We start from the raw sequence: 13,300 nt of genomic DNA, 5'->3' as shown, positions 1-13,300 counted from the left end.
TGCAAATTTTTGGAATACTTAGAAGTAACATGTACCTGTTTTGCCTGGGGATAGAATTTCCAGGGCCTCTGGGAGGTTGTACCTCCTTAGTCCATCACACTCGGGAGGGTCAGGCCAGTCCAGGCCACTCACCCCTAATCAGTGGGACTCCTTGCTTCAGCACCTCTGCCTTCTAAACTGGTGGTGGCTCCATGTCCTGTGGGGATCCCTGCCTAAGTGCAGCAGTGGATTTGTGCCCCCAGACACTGGAGCTCCCTGCCCTCGGGGTAGCCGCTTTGCACCCTGGTCACAGGGGTTCCCATCCGAGGGCCAGTGGTGGCTGCTCTCTCAGACAGTAGGGCCATCTGCTGCTAGACTAGCTGAGCCCTAGATGCTGGCAACCTCTGTGGCTGGGGCTCTCTGGTCCAGCAACATCCATGCTCCAGCTGGACTAAAAATGTTGCCAGACCAGAGAGGTTTTGTTCTTATTGTAAATTTCAATCTGTTTGGGGTGGGCTGACAATCTCCTACTTCAGCTATTCCTAAGGAAAATCTTTCTCAAAGACGTTCCCCTTCACATGATTTTTTTCTTGAATGATCCAGTAGGCAATAGCATGTCTGACTATGCTCTAGATCAGGGGTCTGCAACCTATGGCTCCTGTTCTGGTACAGATTAGGCACCCTCAGTGCACAAGGTGCTTTGTCATACCTGGACTGCAAGGTATGGGTTGGACATACCCGAGAGCTGTGGGGGGTAAGGGGATGGGCATTGCTTAAAAAATGACAATCACCTGTTCTGTAACTGGTGTTCTTCAAGATGCGTTGCTCATCTCCATTCCAAGTTGGGTGTGCACTGGCACACGCCCAGTTGTCAGCAGCTTTTTGCCCTAGCCAGCAGCCATAGAGCCGGTGTGGCACCCTGTGGAGCGGCGTTGATATGGCCACCAATATATATGCACCACCCAAACCCCTGGCTCAGTTCCTTCTTGCTGGCTGCTCCGACAGTGGGGAAGGTGGAAGGGTTTTGGAATGGTCTTTTCTTCCTCGAATGGTTGCTCAGGTGCATTCCAAGTTGGGTGAGTACAAGCCAATGCTTAGGAGTCCTTGGACAGCACCATGGTAGACAGTGCTAGTACACTTTGTACCAAGGCAGCTCCAGTCTTTGCTCCTGCTGGAGACTCCTGAGGGCTAAGGGTCACCTCCATCAGCAGGACTTTAAGGTGTTGGGCCCTATCTTTCAAAATTCTGGGCTTAAAGGCTTTACAAATTGAGCAGTGGTCACACAAGTGTCCTTCCCCCAAGCAAATCAGACAAGTTGAATGGGCGTCGCTCTTGGGCATACATTTCCCACACTGGGAACAAGGCTTAAAGCCCGGGGAGCCAGACATTCCGCAGTGCCGAGGTGCTGAGGGGGATGGAAAACCCCACCACAGCTATTAGTTAAGACACCAACGACTATCAAATACAAACTCTTGACACTTTGAGAACTATTTACACTACAACAGACTACTAGCTAATGATTTGAACAGAGAAAGCAAGCGCTCCGATGACCAGCAGTGCGACAAGGAACTGAGCAGGGATGTTGGGGGTGGGTGTTGGGTGGTGCATATATTGGTTGCCATATCAGCACCAGCGCAGAGGGCACCACACCAACCCTATGGATAGGGGAAAAAAGCTTCTGATGACTGGGCGTGAGCCAGCACACACCCAACTTGGAATGAACATGAGTAATTACTTGAAGAATTATATATTCCATGCTATGTCATACATAAATGGAGTCTGGTCTTAAGCTTTCAAAGATTATCTGCAACAGCCCCGTGGTGGCTTAGTATGAGGCTGGAGTATTACTTCAGTGTCAATTCAAGAGAGGAGTTCCACATAAAATTACACACACACACACACACACACACACACACACACACCTTTTCCTAGTGTACTCTGGCTTTCCTCGGAAGTCTTCCACCCAAACACTCAGGACTTCCACTGCTGCTCAATTTGCTAAAAACAACGATCACAGTGAAGAGGAATTTTGTGGAAATTACTTTTTTGTTGCAGGGGTGGCAAGAAAGTCTATCCACTCAGATAAGGACACTCGCTATATACTGCAAATTTCCTTTATTTCCTTATTCCACAAGCTGAGCATAGCACTTGCCATGTACATCTTGATTAAAACAAGTTCACCAAATAACAGGCATTCTTTAATTCTCCAAAGTGCACCTATGAACACAGCACGAGCTCTAACACTGATACATAAAAACTTTTTTCATTGCAATCTTTTCATTAGTTCCTTTTTAAAAATTATACACCTTAGATATTTATATATGCTTGTGCATAAATCTACCATACAGTAAGTCACTTTTAGAAGCCACTCAGTAAACAAAATTAAAAATTCCCCATAACTTTAGGCTATATACAGTTGCAATGGTTAAGTTCTAAGTTATTTACACTCAGAGTCCCAGTTCACACAAGGATTAGTGCTTTCCATGATTTCTCCTTACATTCATTTTATGCAGGAATTAACATGTGCTTCTAATGCTCAGTAGCAGTCTATAGGAAATTTGCATACAGACAAGGGAAAGAGCTAACAAAATAGGGGTGGAGAAGAGCCTTAACCTAGGAAAGGAACACATATACATCCTCATCTTGATTTTGTGTTGCACTCTGCTGATTTTAACAGCAGCAACCACTGGAAAACCACAGGTAAGAGCAGCACTAAACAGAGCAGACTTCTCAAACAATTCACCTGCTTTTCACATAAGCATTCCTCTAACATTCCAGCTTTCACCCTCTCTACATGTGAAAAAGTTGTCTACCCAGGGTAAATCTCTTTCTGGAATTAAGAGCAGATGAATTTATCAGAACTGGGGGGGGACGGGGACAAACTACATCCCATAAAAGGATGCAATTATTTTTGAAGCTTTTTTGCATGTGATAAGTGGCTTTCCAAAAGAGCCTTGGGGGTAAGCAAGTCAGGACACCCTTTAGGCTCTGGCTATCAGGAGAAGATATTGCATGTCTGTGTGAAAACCAGGAGCAGAGCCCACTGGTCTGTGGCTGATGAGTACATTCACGTGGTGTTGTAGGCACAGGACTGGCACAAAGATGAATAAAATATGGGAAATGCCAATTCTGTTTTGTATACTCATTACAGGATGGAGAGAAGTTCTGTGAATCAGGTCCCAAGATTTCCTTTAAGATTAGGTAATTAGTACATTCACAGTAACAAAAATTACAGTGAACATTCAATATCTAGAATGCATATAATATAAAGTATTATATTACATATATGAAGTTGTTCAGGGCAGTAATATTTTTTTCCAGAATAATCATTAAAAAGTTATGAGCTGACTCACAGTAACTTTAGGTACAATGTTATTAAAAGACACTGATGTTAGTCATAAAAATATTTTACTATTTACATGTACACTGTATAAACCTTAATAAGAACATGCCCATTTTAAGAAGTCTTATATGAACATTTAGGCAAATTGGCCCTTTTTGGGTGCAGTATTAACTATTTTGGTCTTCATAACCTGAAACTACTGGAAACACAGTACTGTAATGCATTCTTCACTAGAATGTTTACACTTTCTACTAAGTATTAAATAAAGCATTTGATTAAAGAGAGTTAGTTTTATTGCCACTGTGTTTTATTTTGTTAAATCCTACTCCAAGTAATTCAGGGCACTCTGCTTGTTCTTGTGCAATTTGGTTGCATTTCCAAATAAGGCTGTAATTCATTTCATCAGTAATCACACTATCATGCTTGTAGTCAGGATGGTTTGCAATAAACTCTCTCATCCACCGAGCAGCTGTCATCAATTCTCCTGAAAGGAGAAAAAAGTACATAAAAACAAATTGTAGAAACCTATACATCCCATTATCATCTATTTTATGTTACATCCTTGCAAACATTTCTAATTACACACATACACTTCATATTCCTGAGCACCATACATATTTCGTAGTACAAGCTAGCCACAAAAACACAAAACAACCAACTCCCTGAAGATAAATCTTGAAGGATATATACCAAGCACAATCCTAATGCAGGCACTAAAAATCTAGGACAGACTTTCAAAGTTTCTAAAGTAAAACGGCAGGATGTACCTATAAGCATGCACAACAAACCACCATAACCTAAAAAAATCAGAATACATCAGAGGGAAAAACAAACTGTTTAAGCCTGTAAATCTTGAAGTGTTTACATACAGCACATTTTATTAGAGAAATTGTCTAAGACCAAATATCAACCTATCTAATAATCTCTACAGCAATTATGTATATTAAAAACCAAGATGACTAACATTTTTAATCTATCTTAACACAATTCAGTTTCCACGAACAAGGAGGCCTTCCAGTCTGGTTCTGCTGTATTAATATTTCCTCAGTTTTCACACTGGTACTGCTCCAGTAGTGGCAGTGCTAGAGTCAACACCGTTGGCACGATAAACACACTTGCCTAACTATGCCAGAGCAGGGCTAGAAAGACACAGTGACTAAAGTGCCAATTTTTAATCTATGCTAGTGCTCATGCTACTACTACCTCTCATGGAACTGGTGCACCTCATAACACATTATTATATATTTCCCAATCAAGTAAGTTTTCATGAGCAGGATCCCTGACAGAGGGGCAGGAATGGAGGGTTGGAATGGGGAAGGGATGCAAACCCAACAGTATAACTCTTGAAATAGTCCCTGGACACACCTGTCAGAGGTGTGAAAGAGTGCTAGGTGACTTTTGAAGGGTGTGATGTGGGTAGATGGCAGCTGCCATAGCAACATATGACTATTCAGGCCCTTGACTGTCCCATAAAAAGGGCTTAGAAGAGGTGGTTAGACGAGTTGTGGGCAGGCTGTTGTATCAGCTCCATACAGAGCACCACTCTAGTTACCTGATCCTCTAAGCATGGCCTGAAATTGCTACTTTTGTGTCTTCAGTAAATATTGCAGAAAAACTCTGAGTTTTCCATAATTAGTAAAATCATATTTGGCTAAAACAGTTAAGTAATTCACAATTCTAAACGGTTATCAAGGACATAAACTACTCCATCTTGCCAAAGCCGATTGTATGGGGCTGAGCTGGCATTATTTTACCTGCTTCATTCCTTAACCACATCCGCAAGGATGGAGTGATGTTGCAGATGCTGAAACAAGTAATCTGACACTCTGAGGTGTCTTTTGGGGTATGATTTTTTTTCCTCTGCTCAGTTAATGTAGATTACTTTGGTAGAATCTACAATCGCCTCAGTTGTAAGTGCAACTGAGGAGGATGTGTGCAGACTATCCCCCAGCTTGTGAGGTGAATCTGCCATGTTCCTGGCAAGATTCTGAAAATCGTCGCTTACTGATGGGAGAGATCATCTGGACGTGATAAAGAGAAGTTTGCTGGAGAGGGAGCTTGCCTCTCAATTCCTTCTTCCTCTTTTGAAAAGCTTCTTTATCTGACTCAGTGTCTCTGGCCAGCCAGGCTGTACGAGACAATGTGGAAGACAGATACACTGGATGGCTGTGACATGCGTATCTATTGCCCACAAACTGAAATAAGGCAATCGGGGGGCAAGGGGAGGAGCAGAGGGAAAGAAAATGAATGATGGGGTTACCCTAGCAATCCCATACCACAATTATGGGTTAGATTTAATGGAACAGGAAATAGTCCTTGTATTGTGACAGTGGGTCATGAATTCCTCCTTACAACTGACTGGGGTATTGGCGGTATATAGCTTGGTACCAGAATCGATTCTGGATGCCTGGTTGTGCTCAGTACCAGGTAGGGTGGAACAGGGATTGCCATTCTTTCCCAACCATCACGTCTCTCGGGTAACCAGAGTACATGTGGTACCCTGGGTTCACTCTGTTCCATTGAGGAATATCCATGAAACTTTATCAGTACCCATGTTTGGGACAGAACGGAGCACTCACTAGGATACCAGACCTCATGCGTTATTAACGGCTCATGTTCTATTAGCACAAACAGTCAGCACCAATGGCTGGAAAATGCAAAGTACTCCCTGGATGGGAGTTATGTCACACCTGGTGCCAAAAGTTTGCAGTGTGACACTCTTCTTTGTGAGGTTGAACCAGACAGCAGACACAGTGAGTGCCTAGCAGTTACAGGAACAGCTTGCAGGAAGGCATCTCTCAGAGCAGAGTAGCTCCAGCAATGAACAATGCAGGAAAAAAGTAAAGGAAAGAAGGAAAGAAAGAAGGAAAGAAAGAAAACCTGAAAAATTCAAATTCATTAACACGTGGTTTGAACTGAGATGTGAATTGTCTGGGTCATTATAGGGGCTCTTTTGCATACTTCGCTTAATCTAATTCTTGACTCTCCTCCCCGCCACCCCCATGGCTTCTGCCCCTGTACTCTCTGATTTGCTCATCTTGACAATTTTTTCTCATTTGTCAACCTTGATTACTATTTTTGGTTCTCTGAGCCTTAAATATTAAAATCTGTTCCAGTCTGGCTATGGTCTGAAGAAGTGGGTCTGTCCCATGAAAGCTCACCTAATAAATTATTTTGTTAGTCTTTAAAGTACTACTTGACTGCTTTTTTGTTTTGATAGTATATAGACTAGCATGGCTCTCTCTCTGTTACTATTGAAAAAGGAAAGGTTGTCTTCTGGGGGTTAGGGAGAACAGAGGGGGAGAAGATGCCCTCAAAAAGAAAAGCAAAAGAGAAGTTACTCACCGTAGTAACGCTGGTTCTTCGAGATGTCCCCCCGTGGGTGCTCCACGATAGGTGTCGGGCTCGCCCCGGCACCGCAGATCAGATCTTTCCAGCAGTTTCTGCCGGACCGTGCATGCGCCGCTCCCTTGCGCGCTCCCGGCCATGAGCGCGATCCGGTCCCTGCCAGGTCCTTGACCAACCGCCTCGGATGCTCCTGAAAAACACTAAAGAGATCCGAAGCGGGGAGGATGGGCAGGTGGTGGAGTACCCACGGGGACACATCTCGAAGAACCAGCATTACTACGGTGAGTAACTTCTCTTTCTTCCTCGAGTGTCCCCGTGGGTGCTCCACGATAGGTGACTACCCAGCAGCAACCCAAGAAAGGAGGTGGGTAATCGGGTTATGTGCAGCTTGCCCCCGAAAGGACCGCTGTCGAGAGACAGGTATCCTCTTGGAATACCCTGTGTAGCGCAAAACGCTTGGCGAAGGCGTCATAGGATGACCATGTCGCCGCTCTGCAGATGTCTTTTAGCGCAATGCCCTTGAAAAAGGCTGTTGATGCTGCCACCGCCCTGGTGGAGTGAGCCCTAGGCGGGGCCAGTAAAGGAGTCTAAGTTTGTAGCACATTTTTATACAGGATACAATGTGCTTCGAGATTCTCTGTGAAGAGAGACCTTCTCCTTTTGATCTGGGAGCGAGAGAGACTAGGAGTCTATCCGTTTTTCGGAAGGACTTAGTCCTGTCTATATAAAAAGCCAGCGCCCTCCTCACGTCCAGGAGGTGTGGGCGCGCCTCTGTTGGAGTTATGAGGCTTTGGATAAAACGAGGGTAAGACCATAGGTTCGTTAAATATGAAACTCTGAAGAAACTTTCGGAACAAAGGCTGGATGCAGCCGTAAGGTTACCGCCTCCTTCGAATATACTGTGCAGGGTGGCGTTGCCATAACTGCTGTGAGCTCGCTCACCCTGCAAGCCGACGTGATTGCAAGAAGGAAGGTCATCTTTATCGTAAGGAGACGGAGGGAAACCGTGGCTAAGGGTTCAAAAGGTGGTCCCGTTAGCGCGTTAAGCACCAGGTCCAAGCTCCACGAAGGTAGAAGTGGTTTCCGAGGGGGGTACAGGTTTACCAGCCCCTTCAGGAACCTGGTAACCATGGGATGGGCGAACACCGTGGGCCCTTCTTCTTCGTGTCGGAAAGCCGATATAGCGGCAAGGTGGACCTTCAACGAGGATAGGGAGAGTCCGCCTCTCTTGAGGTCCAGTAAGTATTCTAATATTACAGGTATAGGCACAGCAAGGGGAGCTAATTGCTTGGTAGAACACCATGCAGTGAATCGAGTCCATTTCTGCTTGTAGGTCTTCCTGGTGGAAGTCCTTCTGCTACTTTCTAGGACTTGTTGCACTCCTTCCGTACATGTGCTCTCTAGGGAGCTAAGCCATAGATTAACCATGCTTGCAGTCGCAGGCCTCGGGGGTGTGGGTGCACTATAGACCCCTGGGCTTGCGTGAGCAGGTCCGGCGCCACTGGAAGGGGCATCGGTGGGCGGTCCGACATGCGCAGGAGTAAGGGGAACCATTGCTGTCGATCCCAAGTTGGGACTACTAGGATCATGCGGGCTCTCTCTCTCCTGGCTTTCTGCAAGACCTTGTGGATGAGCACTGTGGGAGGAAATGTGTAGAGCGGGGGCCCTTTCACGAGATCGTGAATGCGTTCCCGCCCCCCCCAGGGACCCCCGTCACAGTCCTGCCCTGGAGCAGTATTGTGGGCACTTCTTGTTGCGATGAGTGGCAAACAGGTCTATCTGGGGAAACCCCCATGCATGAAAAATCGGTCGCAGCAGATCGGAATGGATCTGCCACTCGTGTGTGAGTGCGAAGTGCCTGCTCAGCTGGTCTGCCTGCACGTTGTGAGCGCCTGGTAAATACGAGGCTTTCAAAGTTATATTGTTGGCGATGCACCAGTTCCACAGGCGGACTGCTTCTGCACATAAGGCACGGGACCGAGCTCCTCGTCGATTTATATAAAACATGGTGGAGGTATTGTCTGTATTGATCCCGACTACTTTGCCTTGTATATGGTCTTGAAAGTGTTTGCAGGCGTTGAACACTGCTCTGAGCTCCAGTATATTTATGTGCAGCGACTGTTCTGTAGGGGACCACAGTCCCTGCGTCACCTTTTCGCCCATGTGTGCTCCCCACCCTATGTGGGAGGTGTTGGTGGTGAGAAAGATAGATATTTGTGGTTGATGAAAAGGTACCCGTTAGCATGTTCTTGGGGTTCACCCACCATTGCAGGGATCTGCGCACCTCTGTCGTGGGCGACACCACCCTGCGGACGGTGTGTGTTGCCGGTTTGTAGACGCTCGCCAGCCAGTGCTGCATGCTGTGCATATGCAATCTGGCGTTCTGTACTACGAACGTTGCTGCTACCATATGGCCTAGCAGCTGTAAGCACGTTAGAACCGACACTGTGGGGCTGAAGGTGATGACTTGTACGAGGGAACCAATGACGCGAAAGTGGACATCTGGTAGATAAACCCTTGCTGTGATGGAGTTTGTGTGCCCCTGTGAACTGTATGTCCTGTGTGGGGTTGATCTTTGACTTCACCAGGTTGATGACCAGGCCCAGTGAAGAGAACGTGCCTGCTGTAACGCGTATCATGCGTAGTACCTCTTCCTTCGAGGCCCCTTTCAGTAGGCAGTCGTCCAGATATGGGAATATAAACACCCCGTCTGTGCAGGTAGGCTGACACCACTGCCAGGGTCTTGGTAAATACTCTGGGGGCCGAGGAGAGGCCGAACGGCAGAACCTTGTATTGGAAATGTTCTTTGCCGACCATAAACCGGAGAAAACGTCTGAGCCGGGTGGATTGTTATATGGAAATACATGTCTTGTAAGTCGAGGGCTGCGAACCAATCTCCATCGTCCAGTGCCGTAAGTATAGAGGCGACTGATCATCCAAAAGCGTTGTTTGCGCAAGTACTGACTGAGGCCTCGAAGATCTAGGATGGGCCTCCAGCCTCCTGTTTTTTTCTCTGTAAGGAAGTATCTTGAATAGAACCCTTTCCCTTGGAGTTGCTCCGGCACTCTTTCCACTGCCCCTATAAGCATAAGATGGTCCACCTCCTGCTTGAGTCTCACTTCGTGGGAGGCGTCCTTTAGATGGGGCCTGGGTGGAGGTCGTGGCGGTGGGAGCGACTGGAAGGGGATCGCATAACCCATGGCTATCATCTCCAGTACCCATTTGTCTGTGGTGATCTTTTGCCACTGGGCGTAGAATGGTCGGAGGCGATGATGGAACATTAGCTTTGGATGACATTGCGCGATGGTAGGGATAGTGCAGCCCTCGATCTGTCCGTCAAACTTGTTGCCTTTGGCCCTGCCCCGAGGACGCACAGCTCCGTTGGGAACGTCGCCTGGGAGTCCTGTACTGTTGGTGCTGTTGATGCCGCTCTTGCTCGTAGCCCCTTTGGTAGTGAGCACGCTGGGGTTGATACGGGTATCGTCTTTGCTGAGGGTAATACTTTTTCTTCCTGTATGGAGGGGTATAAATCCCCAAGGTTCTGAGAGTAGCCCTTGAGTCCTTACTGGAATGAAGGACCGAATCAGTTGATTCGAACAAACAACTTGTGTGTGTCAAAGGGGAGATCAACGATCTTCGCCTGCAGATCCCTCGGGATACCCGATGTCTGAAGCCAGGATTCCCTGCACATGACCACTGCCGTAGCCGTTGAGCGTGCCGCCATATCTGCTACGTCCAGGGCGATCTGAACTCCTGTCCTCGAGGCTGCGTAGCCTTCCTGCACAATGGCCTTCAGCACCGGCTTCTTATCCTCTGGAAGCGAGTCCATGAGGGAAGTCAGCCTGGAGTAATTGTCAAAGTTATGGTTCGCTAGGTGTGCTGAATAATTTGCCACTCTCAACAGTAGGGTAGAGGAGGAGTAGACCTTTCTGCCGAATAACTCTGGCTTCTTGGCATCTTTGTCCATTCCCAGTGTCTTGTACTGAGTTTGACCTCTGTTGAGACGATTCCACCACCAGAGAATTTGGTTGTGGGTGACTGAACAGGAACTCCATGCCCTTCACCGGAATGAAGTATTTCTTATCCGCTCTCTTGCTTATAGGTGGAGCGGACACAGGGGTCTGCCATATCGTGGTAGTGGACTCCATAATTGCTTCGTCGAGCAGAATAGCTATTTTGGAAGAGGCCGGAGATCTCAGGTTTTTGAGGAGCTTATGGTGCTTCTCCTGCACCTCTGCTGTTTGGATGCCTTACGTAAAGGCCACCCTTTTAAACAGCTCTTGGAACTGTTTGAGATCGTCCAGGGGGTGGACATCCCCCGGGGCCGTGGCCTCGTCGGGGGAGAATAGAGAAGAACCACTAGGGTAAGCCTCTCTGGATCCCTCTGGGTCCTGTTGACGGTAATGCATCCTCTCGCCGGAGGCTTGCGAAGGGAAATCTCGGGGTTCCAGAATCAACTGCCCGAGCTATTTGCATTTCTGTCCCCATCCGCGATTGCCCTTGGGGATAGTGAACCATCTGAGGGGACCTATCCCCGGGGGTATGCCTATGGTGTCTATGCCCCGCATGATAGGGGCGACCATGGCAACACGGGCACAGTTCCTGCGATGGAGACCTGGACCACTCTCGAGGCGCATACTCCTGGCGTCTGGTGGACCGAGATCGTCTGGGTGATTGAGACAATGGTGAGACTGATTTGTGATAGTACTCCACGGGGTCAAATCGCAGAAAAGGCGAGGGTGGCCCGAGTCATGGTGACGCTGGCTGGAGGAACGGGGAGAGAGGCTCAGGGTAGACTGGGGGAGACCCCTGCCTCCTTGTTGGAGTTCGCAGCATAAGGGGAGGGCTTAGAGAGAGCAGCCCTGTCTGGAGAAGGGCTGTGGTGCCGGGTTTTCTCTGCTGCCTTTCCCCTCCCCTGTGGGGCTGACTCCGCCCCTTTCCGCGCCGGGGATCTCCACCCCGCTGTCAGCGCCGCACTCAGCACGCTTCGCTGCGGTACTGCACGGGTGGTCTCCCCCAGCGCCTGCAGGCCGCATGCCTGCGTGCTCTGCACCATCAGCGCCTCGGGGGTCTGTGCCGCTAGTTGTGGTACCGCCGGTTCCGGCGCTTGCCTGGCCGCTGCTCTGCCCGCAGTGCGGGCTGGCTGTTTGATTATTGGAGGCTCAGCCTCTGCCCCGTGCCCTTGCGCGGTGGCGCCGCTCGTCTGTGATTGCGGCTGGGGGCTATGTGCTACACCCGTCCCGCTCACTGTGGCTGCTGGCAGGGATTGGGTTGGCGAGAGCTTCCTCCGTTTTTGCACTGATGGGGTGAGGGAAGCCGCCTTCCTTTTATGGGCCCCTGCGGGTCCCTCTTGTTGGGGCCGCTCCGGCACGTCTGGCTGGAGGGCCTTGTCAAAGAGCAGCATTTTTAGCCGCATTTCTCTGTCCTTCCTTGCTCTAGCTGTGAGCTTTGCGCAGAAGGAGCATTTTTGGGTGATGTGAGATTTCCCCAGGCACCTAATACACTGACTGTGCCCACTGGAGGCCGGCATAGCTTCGCGGCATGACTCACACTTCTTGAATCCTGAAGAGGACATTGCGGTGAGTCTGAGTTGTTAATAGGGTACTTAGCACCTTCTCTGTGCTTGTTCCCCTCTCGGACCCAGCCTGCCGCGGCAGGAGGCCTAATGGCCTTACGTCCCCAGGCCTCTGCTGCTCCTCTTGTTACTAAGGCTTTTATATACTATTTTTTTTTTTTTTTTTGCAATAAGAAAAACAACAAGCTAACTTAAAGACTGAAAAGAAACTCTAAAAACACTTAAAACATTAAATACGCTGACTTTGGCCGCAGCCTGAGCAGATTCCGTCTGCAGCCGATGGCGGTTCAGAAGGAACTGGCGGGGACCGGATTGCGCACGTGGCCGGGAGCGGCGCGTGCTGGCGCATGCGCGGTCCGGCAGAAACTGCTGGAAAGATCCGATCTGCGGCGCCGGGTCGAGCCCGACACCTATCGTGGAGCACCCACGGGGACACTCGAGGAAGAACACTGACATTCTGTCTTTACTATTCTTCCTCACCACTTCCCCTCCTTTTTTTAAATAGGGCCTAAGGGAGTTTAAAAAAAAAAAAAAAAAAAGGGAAACACTATTAGGAAGAACAAAGAAACCAAACCCAGCTACTATTTACATTTATAATGCAGATAAAGACAACAGCTTTCTCCCTGTAAGGTTGAAGGTGGTTGAGAAGGAAGTGAGGGGTTTTCAAGTGCTATGAACTCAAGAGGACACTGCTACCAAAAATCACTTAGTAGAGGTGTAGAGGCAGACATACGTCTACAGCAAAGCACCCATAAAGGACACTACTTGAAGAAACTTTTTTTTTCCCCCCAGAGCTCAGACAGACTAACCAGAAAAGTTTTTCCTGCTGTAATCTAATACCCCCTGAAGTTACTTAAGCCCATTGCTTCTTGTCCCATCCTCAGTGGATGAGAAAAAAATCATCATACTCCTCTTCATTACAACCTTTTTCATACTTTAATACTGTTGTGAGAATTTACTACACAAGTTGATGTTAGTAGCACTATGGACTTTGAGACCAGGAGAGCATATTGAATAGACTTAGTTTGAATAAACAAACAATTACGAGCAGAAGT

General features: G+C 48.0%; 1 protein-coding gene across 1 annotated transcript in view; it reads right to left on the bottom strand.

Annotated features, from left to right (window-relative positions):
• Nucleotides 1–2,079: 2,079 nt before the first annotated feature.
• Nucleotides 2,080–13,300, bottom strand: part of GCLC (glutamate-cysteine ligase catalytic subunit) — a 60,284-nt gene continuing 49,063 nt past the window's right edge. Inside the window, exon 16 of the mRNA XM_074991166.1 lies at nt 2,080–3,806. Within this exon, the coding sequence (XP_074847267.1) occupies nt 3,598–3,806 (209 nt within the window). The 3' untranslated portion in view covers nt 2,080–3,597. The remainder of the gene's footprint in view (nt 3,807–13,300) is intronic.

The sequence above is a fragment of the Carettochelys insculpta genome, chromosome 3 (assembly GCF_033958435.1).
Source record: "Carettochelys insculpta isolate YL-2023 chromosome 3, ASM3395843v1, whole genome shotgun sequence".
Taxonomy (NCBI): domain Eukaryota; kingdom Metazoa; phylum Chordata; order Testudines; family Carettochelyidae; genus Carettochelys; species Carettochelys insculpta.
This window is presented reverse-complemented; position numbering and strand designations above follow the sequence as displayed.